General features: G+C 32.7%; 3 protein-coding genes, 1 long non-coding RNA gene and 1 other non-coding gene across 8 annotated transcripts; 3 read left to right on the top strand and 2 right to left on the bottom strand.

Annotated features, from left to right (window-relative positions):
• TRNAL-CAA (transfer RNA leucine (anticodon CAA)) lies at nucleotides 1-84 on the bottom strand. Its single transcript has one exon. It is a non-coding gene; the product is annotated as a tRNA-Leu (tRNA).
• Nucleotides 85-4,854: 4,770 nt separating this feature from the next.
• On the bottom strand, nucleotides 4,855-7,651 carry LOC110673429 (glucan endo-1,3-beta-glucosidase 14). The gene is made up of 3 exons (XM_021836573.2): nucleotides 7,066-7,651; nucleotides 5,664-6,980; nucleotides 4,855-5,166 (listed from the first exon to the last, which is right to left on the bottom strand). Exons 1-3 carry the CDS (start codon nucleotides 7,160-7,162, stop codon nucleotides 5,132-5,134), a joined length of 1,449 nt encoding a protein of 482 aa, XP_021692265.1. The 5' UTR covers nucleotides 7,163-7,651; the 3' UTR covers nucleotides 4,855-5,131.
• A 3,482-nt stretch (nucleotides 7,652-11,133) lies between these two features.
• On the top strand, nucleotides 11,134-13,088 carry LOC110673477 (B-box zinc finger protein 19). Of its 2 annotated transcripts, XM_021836625.2 has the most exons (5): nucleotides 11,146-11,547; nucleotides 12,014-12,110; nucleotides 12,255-12,370; nucleotides 12,481-12,684; nucleotides 12,812-13,088. In XM_021836625.2, exons 1-5 carry the CDS (start codon nucleotides 11,455-11,457, stop codon nucleotides 12,815-12,817), a joined length of 516 nt encoding a protein of 171 aa, XP_021692317.1. In that variant the 5' UTR covers nucleotides 11,146-11,454; the 3' UTR covers nucleotides 12,818-13,088. The 2 variants fall into 2 exon arrangements, with proteins under 2 accessions (XP_021692316.1, XP_021692317.1); XM_021836624.2 differs by lacking the exon at nucleotides 12,812-13,088 and having other exon boundaries at nucleotides 11,134-11,547; nucleotides 12,481-12,693.
• Nucleotides 13,089-14,714: 1,626 nt separating this feature from the next.
• On the top strand, nucleotides 14,715-17,934 carry LOC110673398 (uncharacterized). Of its 3 annotated transcripts, XR_009144301.1 has the most exons (4): nucleotides 14,841-14,996; nucleotides 15,509-15,611; nucleotides 16,854-17,231; nucleotides 17,597-17,934. It is a non-coding gene; the product is annotated as an uncharacterized LOC110673398 (long non-coding RNA). The 3 variants fall into 3 exon arrangements; XR_009144299.1 differs by lacking the exon at nucleotides 17,597-17,934 and having other exon boundaries at nucleotides 14,838-14,996; nucleotides 16,854-17,371; XR_009144300.1 differs by lacking the exons at nucleotides 15,509-15,611; nucleotides 17,597-17,934 and having other exon boundaries at nucleotides 14,715-14,996; nucleotides 16,854-17,332.
• Nucleotides 17,935-19,295: 1,361 nt separating this feature from the next.
• LOC110673479 (small ubiquitin-related modifier 1) lies at nucleotides 19,296-20,950 on the top strand. Its single transcript, XM_021836627.2, has 3 exons — nucleotides 19,296-19,466; nucleotides 20,430-20,579; nucleotides 20,664-20,950. Exons 1-3 carry the CDS (start codon nucleotides 19,386-19,388, stop codon nucleotides 20,727-20,729), a joined length of 297 nt encoding a protein of 98 aa, XP_021692319.1. The 5' UTR covers nucleotides 19,296-19,385; the 3' UTR covers nucleotides 20,730-20,950.
• The last annotated feature ends 146 nt before the right edge of the window (nucleotides 20,951-21,096 follow it).

Raw genomic sequence — 21,096 nt, 5'->3', positions numbered from 1 at the left:
TGTCAGAAGTGGGATTTGAACCCACGCCCTCTGACGAGGACCAGAACTTGAGTCTGGCGCCTTAGACCACTCGGCCATCCTGACTTAATTTTTTGAAGTTTGCTTATTCTTTATTAGAATTTCATCATGGGTTGGATTGCGAATGTCCAACGATTTGCAAGACCGGAGACCCATACGCCCTCATAAGTCGTAAGCCCATTCCATTTGGGTAGGCTTTTCCTTCCCTAATTAATCTGGGATTGGGTTCGGGATATCTTCGGATTGGGTTGGGTCTACATATCGATCATAATTGCTATCTGCTACTTGTCTAAAAATTTTAGAATACATCTGTTGTATTATAACTAAGGTTTTCAAATCTCATCCGGTGAGGAATCATTAATGACAAAAGATTAATGATTTAAAGAAGGGTTTTTAAGGAAACGACACGTGTCACTATTTTTTAAAAATTTTTTTATGCATTATTTTTCATAAATACCTTTATTTATATCAATTATTATTTATTTTTTATATCTCTTTTAATTATTATTATTATTTATAATATTATATTAACATTTATAATTTAAATTATTTTTTTTAATTTTAATTTTTAAAAATTAAGATTTTTTTTAATTAAATATAATATTAAAAAATTATAATACTAATTATTATTTAATTTTTTTATTTTTCTTTTAAGTGTCATTATTATTTATAATAGCACTTTAATATTTATGATTTAAATTATTTTTTTTTTAAATTTAATTTTTAAAAATTAAGATATTTTATGATTAAATGTAATATTTAAAATTATTTATATTATTTTATAAATATTAATTATTATTTATTTTTTTATTTCTCTTTTAATTATTATTATTATTTATAATACTTCTTTAACATTTATGATCTAAATTATTTTTTTTAAGTTTAATTTTTAAAAAATTAAGATTTTTTGTGATTAAATGTAATATTTAAAAATTATTTATATTATTTTTTTTTTGCAAATTCATTTATGTAAAAAATTATTTGTCACATATTGCCATACAAAAACAATAATATAATAGTTTAAAATAATAATAATAAAAAAAAATATCATTGATGACCATTAGTTTAAAACAAATTGACGATTAATTTATTATTTCATAATCAATTATCATATAATTTAATTAATTTTAAAATATTTTATATCTTTAATAAATATTTTTATTATATTATTATATTTTCTATTATTTTTATTATGAAACCTTTATTAAAAAATTTGAAAGATAAAAAGTGTAGCCTATATAAAAAGTTATAAAAACTAAATATAGAGATTTAATTTATTTATAATTAGTATGTAATATTTGTTATGTTAATAATTTAATTTTTTTTATTTTAGTTTTCTAAGATTAATTAATGCTTATTACTATTATTATCATTATGGCTAACTTGTGATAATTTAATTAAAACGGTAAAGTAAATAAGAAATATTTTACTGTTATAAAATTGTATTTAAATGCTTGTTACCTTTTTAATTAAATAATATTTAATTATAAATTAATTTTTTATTTAAATGATTTTCATTTGTTTACTCAAACACTCTCTTTTCACTAAATATTTTTATTTTATCTAAATACTCTTAAATTTTTTTGTTAACTTACACTATTTTTTTATTATTTCTTTCAAAAATTATTAGTTATCATTCTCAAAATTTATTTATTTAAATATATTTAATTAATATTTATTTAATTATTAATTTTTTATAAATTTCTTATTTAATATTTCTTAAACTTTTGAATATTTTTGTAATAACCTAAATTTTTAAAAAATATAAATTTTATATTTTTATATGATATTTAAATATTATCCTAACATTATTTTGTTATTTTAATAAATAATATAAGATTATTATGAAGTTAGATTTAATCTTTTGGATTATTGAATTTAAATTATAGTTTTATGCTTTTGATATTTTTAAATTTGGTATAATTACTGCTATTATTAGTATTAATGATATTATGTTTAATTAAATTATTAAGTAAAAGTTATTCTAAATATTATTAATAATAGTTAAATATTATTTTAAATTGGGGTTTAATAAAGTTTTTTTTAATAAAATATTATGTATTTTAAAAGTTATATGTGTGTGTGTGAAGAGAGAGATGAAAAGTGATGGAACTTGGGCAGTGTGTGGCCAGTGAAAAAAAAATCCTAAAAGTTGGTAGAAACACTCCCCCCTCCTTCTCCCTTCTCTCTCCCTCACCATCTCTCTCTCTCGTCTTCTCTCCGATGACAGAAGGCTTGGCGAGACTCGTGAGGTTCTCCCCCAAACCAGCCTACTCACCAGCAATGGCACCCAAAGAAGAAGACAGAGAGAGAGAGGGAGATAAGGAAGAGAGAGAAAGAGGAGAGAGAAAATGATGGCAGCCAGTTTCCGGCCATTTTTTCGATGATCCGACAGTCGGATAGAAAATCCGAGAACACCGATGGACTCAGGATGGTGAAATCTTTGAGATAGAACCGGTCCCACTCTGATCGGACATCGTTTGAAAAAGACGATAATTGAACGGTCCAGATCGCTTAGTGAGATTTTTACACTTTTTCGATTCCCAAATTTTAAAAATAATTTTATAATAATTATTAACACAATTTGGACTTAATTTAGGCACAATCGGATTGAGTATAGCTCACCGGCGTCGGAAATCTCATTTTCAGCTAGATTTGGCTCCCTGGCTGCCCGTCTCAGAACGTGGTCGATATTATAGTCAATCCTAGTATTTTCAAACGTTCTGGACACATTCCAGGTGTCAGAATTGGCATAGGTAAACCCGAACTCCAAGTTGTTTATTTCTAGCTAATACCGATTTATAATAAAATTCATAAAATATTCATGAGTGATTAGATAATTATAATTCCTTTTGCATTAGTTTAGTAATATTGCTAAGAAATGCGGGGAAAGGTTTTAAAATTTTTAGAGCTCATATTGGTAGTTTTTGCAAAAGGGGTTAATTATAAGGACTAAACTGTAATTTTTCACATTGTGATTGTTGATTGTTGGATGGGCCCAGGAGGGGCCATGTGATGTGATTGAGTTGTGAATGTGAGATTTGTGGATATAAAAGTGTATTTTGAACATTTTTACAGGTTGGGTAGGTCCTAGGTATAAGGGATATTATGTTGGATTTTCGATACGACTTAGGGTGTCTTTGGTCTTTTCCAAGCTTGTATCGAGTCAAATATATTAAATAATTGTAATAAAATTTGTCAGGTGAGCCGGGACAGCCTTTCTCCTCCGTCCAGCCGCCGCAGTGACCTCAATTAAGTCTATGAGTAAAATATTAATTTTAATTATAATTTCAATATTATTATATATTCAGGTATGCCCATGCATCACTTATAAATATGTATCTATGTAGTTAAATACTAGGAAATTTTTATATTGCATTCTTAATTGATGAATTGCCATGAATGTTGTTTGTGGTAATTTGGAGCAGTGTGCGTGCGTGTAGTATGGTATTGGATATGGACAGGACGGGTAGACACGGCTTGAGAGACAGTAGCTAGGACCCAGTCCTTTATGGATAAGTCGAGGTAGACACGGCTTGAGAGACACTCGCTGGGACCCCGCATTTGGTTTATTAAGCGAAAGTCCAGCTTGAGAGACACTCGTTGGCAGAGGTTGGATTAAAAGAGCTGTATAGGGGATCAGCTCCCATATATGTATTGTTTGAACAGTGTTGAGTATGTGAGTACTCCAAATTGCTTTTTTACTATTATGATATGATGTGTATGAAAATTTTGATAGTGTTGTATTCAACTCTTTAGGATGCATTAATTTTAGATAGTTATAGAAATTGTACTTAAAATTGGTATTTTACTCTCTGAGTCGAACGTTCACTCCTGTTCACCATATTTTTTCAGGCTATAGGAGGAGACCTTTTTCAGAATAACTTGTTCCTTTCCTCGTAGGTTATGATAAAAATTATTTAACTGTATTATTGTTATCTAAATTTATAATTTAGAACTCTGCATGTACTATTAGTAGCATTAATCCTGTCAGGAACTGCATGAATTTAAGTTTTGCATTAACAAATGAAAAATTTTTATGAGTTTTAAATAGTTTGTAAATGATGTAACAGGATTGAGCTGGCTTCCCTAATTATAGTTTCTGATAATTAATGGGTTAAGTTGGCCCGAAATAAAATTATAATAGTTTAATTTTAATTATTTTATATGCATATTAGGCCCAAATTATGGGCCTGGTCATAGGGTTTGAGAACAGTAAGACTTACTACGGGCGTCGAGGGCTTTATACCGACCCAGGTCTTAGTGTCGATCCGGCCCATAGGTTGAGTCGTGACAATTTTATTTCATTGTAATGATAAAATGTAATGATAACTAATATTTTGATTATTAATATTTTATTACCATTAATTTTAATAGAATTATTTTTAAATTTTAATTAAATATTTATATTTTTATGCATTAATTGTTTAAATAATTTAAATTTTTAATTAAAATGCAAATTTTTATATATTAAATTTTATAAAATAGTAACAAAGAAAATTAAAATTATTTTTTGACATAAATCTTATATACATTTACATAGGTACTGTTGCTCTTTCCTTGTACTAAAATATCTTGCACAGATGTGAATGATAGGAAAAAAGTAAAAAAGAATTTAGAAGAGTTTAGCCAATTTTAGTTGAGAAAATTGCAACGCCTAACTAATATTTCTTCAAGAAATCATTCGTTCGTTAAATCCAAAGCGTGTGACAAGGACTCCCAGAATTTCCAACAAACCCTAATTGCCCCTAGTTTGAATGATTTGTTGGTTTCAACATTTCATATTAAGCCAATTTCCCAAAATTTCCAAACCAACCCAACAATACAAAAGCTAAATAAGAAAGAGATAGGGTGGTAGTTAGTAGGCCACCTCCTCAACCACATATTCTATTCTAATTATATCATAGAAAAATGAACCATATGATATAGAATAAACAGTACAAGTAGATAAGGACTAAAAACTATTGACAAAATAGTCAAACCAACTACACTATAAGAATATAACATGTAATATTAAATACAAAAGGAAATGCCTTGTAATCTCTCTATATACTAGTAGAAATAAGAAAATTTGCGGCTATTCACCAATGTATTCCCCCTCATCTTTGTCGACTCAGTAACCGGTAGGGAACTCGCAGCTTCCAAATTCTACAACAAAGAGTTTCAAAGAACACAAGTCCATTACAACATTGACAAAAGGGTGAGAACAAAATCAACTCAATTAATGATTTTCATTATAAATTCATGACCCAATCACCCAAGTGTACATTGTTGAAAAAGTTGCACATTTTTTTTTCCGGACATTAATCATCACCTGCCTGCCCTATTAAGGCGCCTACTAAACAAACCCATATATATTAACTTTTGCATAGAAATGAAATGAAGCCGATTTGGGTAATGTGAACGAGTTGAATTCTATTATATGAAATTTGTCCATTACCTGCGGAACATTGCCTATCCCATGCGTCACTGCTGACCCAAAATTGCCAATTTTAACACAACCTTATGTTTATTAGTAAATTACTTAACAAGCTTTGATGGTTTCATTTAGCAATATAAGATATTGAAAATAACTTTTAAGTAAATTAAAATGCCTCAAGGAAAAGAAATAGAAGTTAGGAGAGAGGGTAGGGTCATCTACTTACGAGGAGGCTGCGTGACCACATAAGCGGTACCACCAAAATCACACGTACCAGCAGCACGGGCCTTCTTCTGGTAATAACTGTTAAAGGCATAAGAAGCGTGGGCCTCTATTGTGTTTGGATTATAACACGTCGCACCGGGTTGGATTGGACGGCAATCAGCTCCTCCCTCACCACAAGCATAATCAATCGCAACTTGGAGCTTCTCCGTTCCAGCATTCCCATTGGCTACACACCACGTCTGTCCGACCGACGTCTTCGACACTTCACCGCTGGTACCATTCACCGGGACTTGACTATTGTTCCTGTTGACTGGGGTTGATTGGCTGTTACCTAAATCCTTCAACGTGAGAGGTATATCATATACTTTCTCTTCGTTGGGATAAAACAATCCGTAATTCCTCTCGGATGTGGGACCCGGTTTTTGGTTCTCATTGAACAATGCAAATAAGTAAACGTTAAGTGGGTCCTGCGTTCTTAGAGGGGTCCCATTTCCGGTCAAGACTCTCTTCACTAAATTTCCGTTATACGACGCCGCATTTTCCTCATTTGCGCCAATCTCGTTTTCATCGCCCAGCGAAGGCCATCCGGTTTCTGTGACCACCATTTTTATGTCGTTGTACTGGATAGCTGACATGGCAGCGAAAACGGCGTCGAGTTGGGCCTCCAAAAGGCTGTAGTACTTTAAACCGTTACCGGAATCCACCGTTCCCTGGTTTTCTTTGAACAAGGCGTAGTCCAAAGAGATATCCTTAGAGTTGGCAGTGTATGCAAAAAATGGGTATGCATTGACCATGAGATATGACCCGGATTGACGCAGAAATTCCATCATGGGTTTCATCACGGGTTCAATTAAGTCGGGTTTGAAGGATCCGGCTGATGATGGGTAAGAGTTCTGCAAAGCACTGAGAGCTATAGGAGACGAGATTTTAATGGAAGAAAGGTTAAGCTTGACAAGAGAATTGTAAACGTTTTTCATGGCGGGTACAAGGAACTTGGTGGTGTTTTTGGGGTCAACAAAAACTTCATTACCTACGGCAATGGCTTCAATTTGTGTCTTGGGGTAATAGTGAGAGATGTTGGATTGGACCCAGTTATCAGCAAAAGACTGGTCGGCTGCAGTGGAGGCGAGGAGCTCGTTAGGCAGCGCTACGACGACGCTAATGTCTGAATTGGCAAGTGCTGTCAAAACGGCTGAGTCAGTGTCGTAGAGCTTGACACGTTTGATTCCCTGTGATTTCAGAAGCTCCACAACTTTGTCCGGTGTTGGCAAGTCATTGGCGACTCGGCCGTAGTTTATGCCTATTGTACCTGCTGCATCTGCAAAAATATAGCAGAATCTTATTAACAAGAAAAAGCACCAAAAAAAAAAGAACAGAGAAAAATAAATGAATAAGAAAAATACCTGCAAAGACAAAGAAAGAAAGTAGCACAAGGAAGCAAGAGAAAGAGAATGCGAAGGATGCCATTGCCATGCTCCGTTTCTTTGAATAGCAGAGCATGAAAGAGAGGAAACTGGTTGGTTAACTCGAGTGAGTGGGATATAGAGATTTTTATAGGGAGGGTTAAGGATCGCCGAAAGAAAAGCTTAAGCAGACAATGGGGGCGGGGGTTAAGACTTGATAGTGGGGTAATTGATGGTGGAGCCCACGTGGGAGACTGGGGATAGCAAACACCGAGCGAGGCAAAACAGGTTTTTCCTTTCTTCCATAATATACCCATTTGTGTTGCTTGCCTAACGGAACCCACCAACTTGACCGTTTCACTTGCACATTGCTACAGTTGAATTTTTTGCAATGCGACAATAGCGGTACACGTGGCTAAAAATCAGGTGGCCTGCCCCTGACTGATTTCATTCGATTGGATCTAACGGATCTTTTGTTGAGTTGAGTTGAGGGTATAAGGTGTTTCCTGTCTCACCTCGCAAGTCGCAGCCTATGTCTATGATTAAGGAATTTACCTGCAGTTTCTCTTGTGTTTTCATTTTAACTAAAATTTGAACGTTGGATTGCCAGCTGTGCTTGTCTCATTGTCATTGTTCAGGCTCACAGTCACTCGTGATAGGGGGAAATTGATTACGATTATTATTATTATCATTATTATTAAGTTTTATTAGAATTAAATTATAATAAAAATATTTTCTACAGGGGCCATTATTTAAAATTAAATGATTTTTTTAAGCCCAATGCTTATAGTTGAAGCATCATTTTGATTTATTATGAGCTAGCACATCATTTGTCAAGCATGATCCCATGATTACAAGTTCAATTTGTTCATTAGTCTTTGTCACTAACACTGATTGCATGCCATTGCCAATGGGGAAAAAAAAATACATTAATTAATGCATCTCATTTTTTCATTAGATACTAACAAGTAAGTTTTGTTATTTATCATAAGTTTCGTTCCAAGGTAGAATGCTTAATCCCCAAGTATGATTATATGGGTATTGTCTACTTAAGCTGCCTGGCGTTCACAATGAGAGAAACAATTGGGCCAATCTTGTTATTGAATTCACATTGTTTTTGTTCATTATTATCAAAATTTTGCTTATTTCACATTACACTTACGCCATTTGTAAATTTAATTTCTAACTAATCAAAAGAAAAAAATAGTAATTTAAATATTGTCATGACTTTAAACCTTGTTTCTCAGTCGACCCATGCCTTGATTAAGAAAATTTTGAATTAATTATATGAATTTCTAAATATATTTTGGGTTCTCTTACATGGGAGGATTAGGTTACCTAATGTTAAATTCTCCCCTCTTCCATGTTTAAAATTCACAATTTTATGTATGTATGATAACGATGCTCAACCATTAAAATGATCAATGTGTGGATGGAGTATAATATTGAGAGAGAAAAAAAATTAATATTCATATTTTAAAGTAAAATCCTTAACATTTTCATTATTTTTATTTAATTTGAGATGTTTTTATTTGCGAATGATAATGATTGATTCCAACCCTTCTTATATAAGCCATATTTGTTGTATGGTTACGGGGAAACGTATATACTTATGAGATAATTTATATTAATTAAATTATTTGTTTACCGAATATTATATTAATGAATAATTTTCTTGATTTGTAAGAAGCCAAGGAATTGAAGACCATGCCAGTAGCACAGTTGAAGGGTCTAGGCTTGTAGCTATCTTCTCCAGGAATCTCCCATTAAAAAAATGGGGGCTTATCCTATAAGAGGCATAATTTGAAATTTGTTGCAGTGGTAAAGTACAGAACTTTGAATGTGAAACCAAATTGGTACCCAATGATCAATTAAATTTGTTGCTTTTGTCTGATGAGACAGACAAAGAATCCACTAACTGATACATGTTAATCATGTTAAGAATTGCAAGGCACTGTTGGGCTTGTTGCTGTCATTAATTTCTCTGCTCACAACGTCGTCGTCTTCCATTTGGGTGATTAGATCAAGTGTTTCTATAAATTCAGCCATATTCAGATGATAGAACCTATATAATTATTTTAAAGTGGGTGCGTTTTGCAGTTGAGAAAAACTAGGAGTGCATTGAAACGCCAAGGACATTTGTCTAGATGTTTACCTAATCGGTTTTGACTTAGATAGGGTTTCATTAAAGCTTGAGTTGAGAGCTTATCCCATCCATTACAAAAACGAAAAACCATGTGATGGGTTAGTTGGCAGATGAAGCAAACTGGGGCAGGTGGGCTGGTTAATGAGCAAAGAGATACAAATTTCTAGGGGACTTTAATAATGAGGTACAATGATAATGTGAATGTGGTAGGCTAGCCACACACACCAAAATTGGGGCATTTTGGCGGGTGAGGTCGGCAGGTTGCTGTTGTTGGGAGTTGCATACTTGTAGTACACGACAAATTCATTGCCATATCGATTGTCCCACATGGTTTATCTAAGGGAGATTCATTTTTGGGATATCCTTCCCTTATCCACCACAAGATAACAGAGATTTTACATTATTTTCAATGCTTTTTCTCTTTTTGATATATTAATTAATAATTCCAGTTAATTATTTTAAATTGAATAATTTAAAATTCATAATTTATTTTTATTAATTAAATTATTTAAATCAATTAAATTGAGGTGTTGAAATGATTACAATAAAAACATTGTTGTAATAAAAAAAATGAAGAAACTTCCTTGCAACAATGGTTCTGTAACACACTCAATCCATTTTAATTTACTAGATTTTAGCTTTCATTTTATGCATTTGATGTTATATATAATTTTTTTTTTGTCATTAGGTACAGAAATGTACATATTTAATTCAGTGACAGAATAAATATTTTAATAAAATTATAATAATTTTATCAAAATAAAAAATCTGATATAAGTTACATATACACTTTTATCATTTAATACAAAATCTTATAATATTTAAACAAAAAGTTACTTGACATTTTTACATTTATTTTGTTAATATTTAATAGATAAACTTTACGAAGTCTAAGTGTATAATATTAATATTTTTATAAAATTTAAGTATTAAATATTAATAAAGTAAATAGGATATTTATTATTAGAGATATTATTAAAAAATATTTTTTAAAATATATATTAATTAAAAATATTAAAATTAATTATAAATTAAATTTAATAAATTTTAATTATAAAAATATTAAAATAAAAAAATAACTTTTTTTTTCAAATTTTTTTTAACAATATTAAAAAAAAACAGTTCCATAGAATTTTCATGGACCACAATCTAAGTCCAAGAATCCTTGATTCTCCAACTCACCAATTAAGTGATGACACGTAATTGTATTGAATATAATAAATAAATATCACATCACGTCAATAATGCTATTGCAAGTGCTTAAATTTTCCAGTGATATTTTTAGTATAACCAAAATCTTGCTTTACGTTTTACTTATATTTTTTTAGCTTTAATTTATTATCAAAAATTTTTTAAATTTAAATTTTATTTAAAAAAAATTGTTCTAACTTATAATAACAAATTAAAAAAAATTATCTTTTCATTTCATTCCTGTAAAATAGCTCAGTCCTTTAACATATCCCAATTAAAATTTGATATAATGTTTCTTCTAAAAAAATTTAATACAATGCTACATGACGAGATAAACAATTAATTGATTAATTAAATTCATAATTAATTTCATAAATGTGCTTAGAATTTTACTTTAAATGATACTATTTTATATAATATAATGTAAAATTTAAAATTTACACTCAAATAATTTTTTTTATATTAAATTAATCTCTTGGCAAAATTTGTTTTAGCAAAAGAATGTTGGGCAGCATGGAAGGACACTGAGGGGCAAGATTTACAGAAGAGATGCCTTTTGTTTCGTGGACAACTAGGCTTGCATAGATAAACCCATAAAACCAAAGAAAACTGGGCCCCATGTCAGATATGTAACTGGTGGCTCAGAAGCGTCGGAGAGCCGCCATCAAAACCCACTGCCCCTCCACGCTTGTGGTGGCAGATTGCTTGTTAAGTCGACGTGTACCATTTGGCCCCCTACACCTTCCCCTTTATCCTCATTCGCTAGCTAATCAGCAGTCTCTATCTATCGTCAGCTTCCTCTACCCACCATCAACAACGACCACAACAAAGAATTGAAACGTTAATCTATGAGAACACATACCATCACAAATCTAATCATTTCTGTGTATATTTGGTGACCTGTGTCTTGTTCTGGTGCGTGCATTTTTTATCCTTTACAGGTTTCGCTCTTCTTGCTACCTCCTTTCATGCTCGACATGAATCTTCTTCTTTTTCTTGTTTTTGGATTATTGGAGAAATGAGATCTTCAGTCGGAGAGATTAATATTAATTATGCGAACCCTTTGTGACGCTTGTGAGAGTGCTGCCGCTATAGTCTTCTGCGCCGCCGATGAGGCTGCTCTTTGCCATGCTTGCGACGAGAAGGTATATATATTAAACATGTTTGCTTTTCCATAGTAGTCTGCCTTAGTACAACTTGGTAATCGAGTATCTGTCTTATGGCATAGATTTTTTTTTTTTTTGATGCAGTGGAAAGAAAGCATAGAAATTTAACGATAAATTTTCCTCTTTGCCTTAAGGTTATAGGCTAAAAATTAGAAGTGGAATCTTGAATTGCAATTCTAAACCTTTACCAAAACGAAGATAATTAAAAAACAAGAATTTAAAAGCGATCTTTTCCTCTTCTTAGCCTCGCTATCCCCAATAAGATTAGAACATTAACCTACTGTAGCATTTCTAAGCCACAAATAGGCATTCCATTGAAAGCTCATCAGTCATCATTGATTAAAAACTCATTGCAAACCTGGTATTAGTCTAGACTGTCTAGTCTAACATCTGAGATTTTTTAAGTTTTTAATCAGAAGTTTTGAACTTTTAATTGAGTTGGCAGGTCCACATGTGTAATAAGCTTGCTAGCCGACATGTGAGAGTTGGTCTGGCAAACCCCAGTGATGTTCCCCGTTGTGATATATGTGAAAATGCACCCGGTAATTTAAGCAGTTTACTTCTTTTTCATATGCATAATTCTCACTGTGAAGCTTAAAACATTGCTTAATTTGGTGTTTCTGGAAAGGGGTTTCAAATTTGTATGTTTCTCTGATCTCTTTTTGGGAATAAATGCAAATTTGTAGCTTTCTTCTACTGTGAGGTAGATGGAAGTTCTCTTTGTTTGCAATGTGATGTGACTGTTCATGTTGGAGGTAAAAGAACACATGGAAGGTATCTTTTATTCAGACAACAAGTTAAGGTTCGTTCTTAATTTGTTAGTAGACGGATCTTGCATAATTCTGTAATTTCTTCCATTTCTTGTGAAATATCCCTTATTGTGATGTCCACTGCTTTGCTTGTTCTCTGTAGTTTCCAAAGGATGCAGCTGACCCAACAACTTCACAAGCAGGAATGATGGGTCCAGCTGAGAAGAAGAAAGGACAAAATCAACAAAATCATCTGATGCCAGCTGAAGCTAATTCTGATGGGCATGGCAGGATGGAGAATAAAATGATTGATCTGAATATGAAGCCTGCAGCAGTTAGGGTTCATGAACAAGCTCCAAATGATCAGGTTAATTAAGAAAGAAACTAGACATTGTTTGCCAAGAATTATAAAAAAAAAAAAAGGAGCAAATTGACACTTTGCTGCCTTGTTGAGATTTCTTTTCAGGAACTGAGATGTTTCTGTTAATTTGCAGCTTTGATCATCAAAATGAAAAAGGTGGTTTATATGCAATACTCTCAAGGTCAGAACTTTGGCAGGGATTTATCAACGTCTTCCTTTGGTGGCCCCATAGTTTAGAATGTCAAGTGTCAATAATTTTCCTTCTTTTTTCCGTGGGGATGGATAATGCGGTTTTTAATGTTTGGAAAACATATTTTTGCAAATTCTAGTTTTGTTATCTCTTACTGATGCAGATCTTTGAGTACGTCATAATTACAGTACTGATTATAAAGCCATTATTTTTTTTTTAAGATTTATTTTCTTAGCATTTGAATTTTTCAAGAATCTTTAATTTTTATGTTTTAGAATCCTTAATAATCTATCCCTGTATAATATTAATTGGAGTTTTATGCTGGAAAATACCGAAATAGGCATGTTATGTTGTCATTTATATATTTTATATTAAAATATTTTGCAGTGACTTCAGCTGGAAATGATAGATCTCGATATTGGACAGTAGTCAATGGAGCTCCATGCCTAATAACAGTTGGGCATTCACTGTGTACTGTGAATTTGAAGAAATTTTAAAATTAGACGATGACAATCAGATAAGCTTTAAGACATTGTATATATATACAAGGGGAATTCTTCTTTAATCCAAAGACCTTTTGTTTTCTTGGATGGATGTGAAAGTGTACAGGAAATGAACTGTTCAAAGAACTCTTCTTCTCCTCCTCTCCACCTGTATTCCCATCTGTTTCATGTGGCTGAACATGAAGAGAATCCTTTTATGGTGTGGCCGAGACCAAGACATATTCTTACTTTTTCTTCTCCACCCACTTCGCCTCTATCTTAGGACACAAATCATCACATTTCCATTAACTTGTTGTTTAGCCATCTCTGTTCTCCTCCGTCTCCCTCTAAATTTCCTCCTTCTTGTCCATTTCAAATTGGGTAATGCAAGAGAGACCATAGCCATGGTTTCCACTAATCTCAATGTCTTTCTCCTCTACTTCTCTCGTGCATATAAAGATTTTTGGGTTTCTCCAAGCATGGAATGTCTCAGAGAATGGTCATCTTTAGTCTCTCCTCCTGTGCCAACTTGTGTTTCTGTTTGCCTTAACCTTAAGTGGTGGTGGTTTGAATTTATAATAATGGAATGTGATCTTGTTAATCCCTATAGCATGGAAATGGAAATGCGGACACAGAAAAATGTAGAAATGAGTGTAAAAAAATAATATTTTTAAAAATATAAAAAATAAAAATATAGAAAAAAATTATATATATATATTCAAAATCATGAAAGATATCTAATATTATTGAATATAAGAGAAATTTTTTAACCTTTCCTTTTTCTTAAAAAAAAAAAATTTATGATAACCTTTCAAATTCGGTTTATCACCCTTCTCTTTCAAAGATAGCACTACTTACTTAACCAAGAGAGTGACGTAGTAGAGTTCAACAGCCTCTCAATTTTCAATAGCCTTAAGGGAACACTTTCAACAAGAAAAGAAAGCTTTAGTCCTGAAGATATCGATGCCTTAGACATATAAACCTTTCCCGCCAAATATCAGTATCTTCTAAACCTAAAAAACTTGCAAATCCAATAGAATTTCACCATACCAACTCTCTTGGTAACTGATCTCCTGCATAGCTCCCTCTCATTGATTGAAGATGACCTGAGATAAAAAAAAAATAATAATGAAAAATACCAAAGCACCACTATGAATAAGCCAAACAAAAGGGGGAGGGAGCCTATGCCCCAGCTGCGGTAAAACAAGGAGCCTTCCCCTGCCCAAGGCAAGGAAAGCCAGCTAAAAGCCATGCTTGCTGAACTCGGAAAGAAGTTGAAATTATAAGAACAATACATTGACATACATTAATTTTCCTGGCAAATTTTCCTGTGCTAAGGAGTAGTAGAAATTGAGTGGCGATTGTGTTATTTCCTCTAACTTTTTGTCTTTTTTTTTCACCCCATCCATTAAGCGACGCCGTTTTCTTTTCAGAGTGTTCCTTCCCTGCACGCCTTGCGCCTTGCCCATTTCCTTATGCGTGAAAACGACACCGTTTCAGTCTGAGGTGTGCCGTTTCCCTCTTCGTTCTACCTTCTTGCTTCATTTCTTCTTTCTTTCTCTCGTTTTGGCTTTTTCGTTAGGGCATAGCATCTTCTCCACGCTGTTGCTTATTCAAGTGGGTTTGCTTACTTCTTGATTTGATGGGTAATAGTTTATTTTCTATTCTTCTTCATTTTATTTGGTTTACTACTTCTTTGTTTTGATTACCGATTCTCCCATGCCTAATAGTGAATTCACTGTTCTTCTTCTACGCATTGTCTTGGTAATAATTTTATCTTGCACGCTTTTGTACTATCTTTGTATGTTTATATAATTGATTTGTACTATTTGTTTTGTATTTCTACATTTTATCGCGCTATTCAAGTGTGTTTAGTTCTTTTTTTCTTAGTGTTTTGTTTTGCGTTCCTGTCATTGGTTTTTTGCATTTTTGCTTCAATTCTCGGTATGTTTCATTCTTTTGTTATAGTTGTTAATTTATATATTTTGTTGATTCCTTTTTTATGATTTTTACTTGCTTATTTGATTTTGCTAAAGCTGTGAAGCCAATGTTGTTTTGTCATTCTACCCGCTTAATATTGGAATGTAAAACTTAAATATGAAGGGCTTTGCAATGTCGTATATTTAACCTTCTTTTCCTCCTTTTTGTTTTTTGATAGACATACACGGTAAGCATTTTTGATGGCTAGAACAGTCCATTCACCAAGCTTCCTCATCTTTACAATGTGCATATGATGGAGCAGTATAAGGAAGCACCATTTGGTGAGCTTAAGTCCTATTTTTGCTGTTGCAAATCCATCATATAGGGTATCTCACATTAAAGTTGTTTCTATGGAAATTGAATGTTGATGTGTGATATATATAGCTTACCATGTCAAGTGATCTAATTAGGTTCTATTTGTTTTTAAATCCATAGCTATGATGAGCGAAAGTAGAAGCATATCTATATATAAACCACATCAATTTCCATGGGGAAATTGGCACTGTTGATCTACAATGCCAAATTCAATGGTAATTTTGTGAATGTGGGGTGTATGAAGGAAAGGTTGGAGTGAAAAAAAGTGTAGAAATGAATTTTAGTTTTGGTAAGTTTGATACGTGTTTCTCTAATTTATAATGCTCATCCTGGATATGTATTATTATTTTTGCTAATCCTCATATCTTATTTGAGTCTCCATAAAATTGCGAGCTTTGTTGTTAGCACACTCAACCTGTTTTACCTCTAAAATAAAGTTTTAGGTAATTCATTTCTTTCACGTGCAATATCATTTTCTTTTTGGAAATTAATCATATTTTCTTTTTAACTCTAAATTTCCTCGCATGATGTTGTTTATGAATAGATAACCATATTATGGAGTTTAAAGTCTACTTTGGTCTAATGATTTAAAAAAGAAAGTTCTGGTGAGAAATTGCATTCCTTTTCATTTTTCTATATGGTTTCATTAACTATATTTTGACTGTCGAATGCATAATTATAAAAGTTTCTGGGATGTATTTTTCTTTTTCGGCTAATTCCCTGGATAACGGATAAGATATAAGCTATCAAACAACTAAATTTTCCGTACCCTTGCTGAACTATTTAATTCTTATTGAAACAAATTTGTACTATTCATTTGTATACGTTTTGACTCTTATGAGTTTAAGTAGAGACTTTCATCATCTCCAATTTATGATTGTATGCAAATTAACCCTTTCTGCTATAGTATGACTATCAGTAGCTTGGCCTCTTTTTGCTCTAACATGAATAGTTTCTTCCGCTTTATCCACTTCTTTCTCTTTGTTCTTCCCTTTTTTACCTCTGCCCAACTTCTGAAAACGTTAAAGACTAAGGCTTGATTTAAATAGAGATCGAAATTAGGAACTAAAACTTAAAGAAAAGATTAAGAAAAAGGTTTGAGAAACAGATAGACACGCATTCTTTTTCTTTGTATTGTAGTGGAGGCTGTGGGAGAAATGTTCTTGGAACTGCTGGTTGATTGTGTCTCTGCTTTTCTCTTCTTGCAGCTGTCAGGGAAAACATTTTGACTTGAGGTTGAAGTGGCAGCATGAACAATTGTTGCTGAATTCAAGATTTCAGGATGATGGAAAGCACTTGGAAGACCATTGTGATCGTACCTTGCTAGAAATTCAAGTGGTGGTTGGTGGTGGGCCACGAAAGAGTCTACTGAGAAGTCAGTGGCGCTGAAATTCTCTAAGTTACTTGAATTTAGGTTTGGAAGCTGCTTCAACATGTGTATGTTCATATCCATCTCTATGAAAGGCTGAGAAGGTCTTAGCCTCTGTAAATATTCTTTAAACTCGGCCATGAAGAATATTTTCAGGTAGAGTGCTTCTTAGAGACTCTTAATGGAAGAGGCAGGAATTGAGAGTAACATTTTTAAGGTACAAACAAAATGTGTATTATTAGAAGAGTTTAATTAGTATTATTAATTAACAAATAGTACCTTGAATATTTCCTATATGAAATGTGGGTGTCACTGTAATTGTGTTTTGCTTTAAATTTAAGTAAAAAATTGAAGGCATGAAGCTCCAAGTGAAAATTTTATTTTCTGAAACTGAATTTGTTAGGTAGGTCCATCTAACTAAAGGATATATATATATATATATCCAGTCGTGTGGGGCCGTTATAAGTTCTTATTAAGGCTTAAATATTGGAATAAATCATAAAGAATACATCTTTTTTTTAACTTTTGTAATAAAAAAAAAAAAGTAAAGTGGAAGAAATTATGAAACTTATTTCTGTCCAGCTCATCTATTCTTTTGGTGGCTGCTCATTTACGAAGGTTAAAAAGTTTCAGGAAATGTTTGATCAGCAGCGGATTAGGAGCAGAATCTTTATTTATTAGTTTTTCTGCACATGATTTGTCACAATTGATCATCTCCTTCTTTTCTAACATAATTGTCCTGTTTCTATGAACCATATTTCATTATTTGCCTTAGTACGAATGTATAATTCACCTCTTGCAGAAAGAATAATATCAAGAACTAGTACGTGTAGCTTGCTGAGATGGGGGAAATTTTTTCCTTGAAAAGCATGACTAGAGTTAAAATTCTTATAAATAATATGCTCGCAAAGTACCAACCCCATTAGTGTATTTTATAGAATGCTTATAATGATCCAGTTGCAAAAAGGGGTAGGTTCTTAATTATATTAGAAATATTTATGTATGCACCATAGTTGCAGCCACTAGCAACTGCTCTCCAGCTAACAAACTTGGCAAGGGTGGCTTTGGTTCAGTTTATAAGGTGCTGCAATATCAGAATATTTATTGGCTTTATAGGGTTATATCTCTGTTTGTTGAAAGACGTATGCTATTCTGATAATGAACTTGCTATTGTTGTTTAGATTGTATATCTATCATACTTCATATATATATATATATATATATATACATGTGTGTGTGTGTGTTTTATAAATTTCTAAACCTGTTATCTCATTGCCTTACTAGCGTGATACAAATCTCCCCCTTCTAATTAGATAGGCTGACCAGTGAGATGTACTGGTGATGCTGGTAGCGCAACTGACCGGTGCAATGTACCTCTCTCTATATGCGGACGCCACCAGCGTCTCAGCCCAATTTCATCTCACGGTCCATTTTCCTTTTAAATGAAAAAATCCTGTTTGTCTCAAAACTAACAAACAATTCGATTCATTCTGGCCCATCGTCAGGTCTATAACAATCATTTTAAAATGAAAAATAGTCAAAACACGATAAAATATTTGTGTAGATTTAATCTCCAAACTTCCAAATAAAACTGATGCATCTTCTTTTTTTTTTTTTCAAATCAAACCCTCCTATTGAAATCTTAATTAATATCTTATTAAGTAAACCACTTTACATACTTTCTTAAATATATATATATATATATATATCCACAGCAAAGCAGTTAAAACTATGGATAAATTTTGTAAGAGAAAAGAAAATGAAAGAAGTAAAATATTTTTTATTTTTTCTCTTCTATGTTTGGATGAGCAGAAAATGAAAGAGGAAAAGTAAAAATTAAATTTAAAAATAAAGGGTAGGTATATAATTTTTTGGATACAAATTTAATTTTTTGCTTTTAATTCCTTATTTTTTCTCTAATTTATAAAAAAAATAACTAAAAAAAATAAAACTTATTTTTATCTTCTTTTTTATTTTCCTTGCCTTATTGATGGAAATTTAAATACTCTTAAATTTTTTAATGAATAAAATGAGCCATTTTTTAAAAATCTTTACACAGAAGAGTTAAAATGTTGTGAAATTAAAGGATAGAGGATTATTTAATTCATTTTTAAAGTAAAAAATTTAAATATAAAATTTGCCTAATATTAGGCGTATTATACCCTTTTCACTTGCCGTCGTTGACTTGTGAGGAGACTTCTATCCTCCGCTGATTATTGCCAATAAACGATCCCAGCCATGAATTCCCTTTCTCATACCCGCATTCTGTTCTCTCCGCGTCAAATAAGAGAGAGAGAGAGAGTAGTTGAATATCAGAGTCAGTTATCATCTCTCGTCACCTGGAAATCAAAGAGCTGCCAAGAAATTAAGAATGTCGGGAGTCACCAATCAAGAGGAGGACAAAAAACCCACTGATCAATCGGCTCATATCAATCTCAAGGTCAAAGGACAGGTCCGATCTCCTTCCCTTTTTCCTCTCTGCTTAAATGCACTGCTTGGGTTTCACATGCCCGACCTTTTCCTGGGGTTCAGTAAGAATTATTTCTGTGTTTTTGTTTATTACCCAATCCCCTTGTGTTTAGGGTTTTTAATTGAGTACCCAACTTGAAATTTTATTAGGGTTTTTGATTTAGCTCTTCAGGTTTCTTTCTTCTCGATATTTATGTCCTTAATTATCGATCTGGGTGTCGTAGAATGATTAGATATTCCTGAAGGTCTTTGTTTTAAGGCGTCCTAGTGAATTTCAGATGGATAAGCTAAGTGAAGGATTTAGCTACTTTGATGATGGTTATAACTCGGCTCTTGGAACATGAACCATGATGGCTTCTTTTCTGGTTCTCAAGTGCTTATAGTCTGCAGCTTGGTGTACTCGATTTTGCCACTGTTTGATTGGTAATTCACTGTAGTATTTAGGCGCTTGAACTTGAAGAGAAAATGGGTTGGTGTCAGGATATAGAATTCTTCCTCTCCCTTGGCTCCTTCGGTCACAGCTCATTTCTTTTCCTTTATGGTATGTGTTTTCTTTGTAGCTTTAAAGAAGAAAATCCCTTCTCTCATAACTTTGTTGCCTGTCTAACCTTTTCAGATTGTTTCCTTGCTGAAAGTTTATTCTAGATGGACTGGGTCCATTTAGACCATTAGCAAGAGTTACCCTGTCAGCTATTATGATATTGATAGAGCTAGATTGATGCTTGTTTTTACTAGTTTGGGCTTCATAGTCCTGTCTTACCAAATATTCACGTCTTTCAGAATTTATCTGCACATTAATGCATTTGCTTGCTGTCTATTATTTGTCATGGCAGCTCAGAACATTTGTTAGAAGTAGGTCTCTAGCAAGTAATTTTAGGTATTTAGTAGGTGCTTTACGGGACATGCTATACTTTGTCAATGTATATGATTTTGTTTCATTTTGTAGGATGGTAACGAGGTTTTCTTCAGGATTAAGAGGAGCACTCAACTGAAAAAACTTATGAATGCGTACTGTGATCGACAGTCTGTGGAGATGAATTCTATTGCATTTCTTTTTGATGGTCGTCGCCTTCGTGGGGAACAGACTCCAGATGAGGTCTTTCTTTCCCTCTCAGTCTCTCTCAGTTTGTGTGGGTTTAAGTTTTCTTTGTATAACTTGTCTAATTTTTTGTTGCTGTAGTTGGAAATGGAGGATGGGGATGAGATAGATGCGATGCTGCACCAAACAGGTGGTGTTATTGCCTGATGTATGAGTTATTAATATTTTAGGGACAAAATATTTGTACTAAGTGACTTAGGAGCTCTGGATAACAATGGCTAGAACTGTTTCATCAATTTCGCTTGCAGTACATCTTTTCTAAACATAGTTTGCTAAATAGCCTAGTATTGTAATATTGTGTGGAGCTTGGCACTATTGTTTTAAAAGGTTAGCAAAGTTTATTTGCTCTGAGGCCTTTGAATGTGCTATTCGAATTATCTATTTACAAAGTTAAATCGTTGCTTGTGCTCTTACAACATTAGACAAAATTGGTTTGTTCTTTGGCAATCTTTCCTATCAAATTAGATAATGAAAAGAAGGAGTGAGAACCCTGTTTTAGCCTATTGCGTGTAAG

Source organism: Hevea brasiliensis, chromosome 15 (assembly GCF_030052815.1).
Source record: "Hevea brasiliensis isolate MT/VB/25A 57/8 chromosome 15, ASM3005281v1, whole genome shotgun sequence".
NCBI lineage: Eukaryota > Viridiplantae > Streptophyta > Magnoliopsida > Malpighiales > Euphorbiaceae > Hevea > Hevea brasiliensis.
Note: the sequence above shows the minus strand (reverse complement) of the source record. Positions and strands in the feature narration are given on the sequence as shown.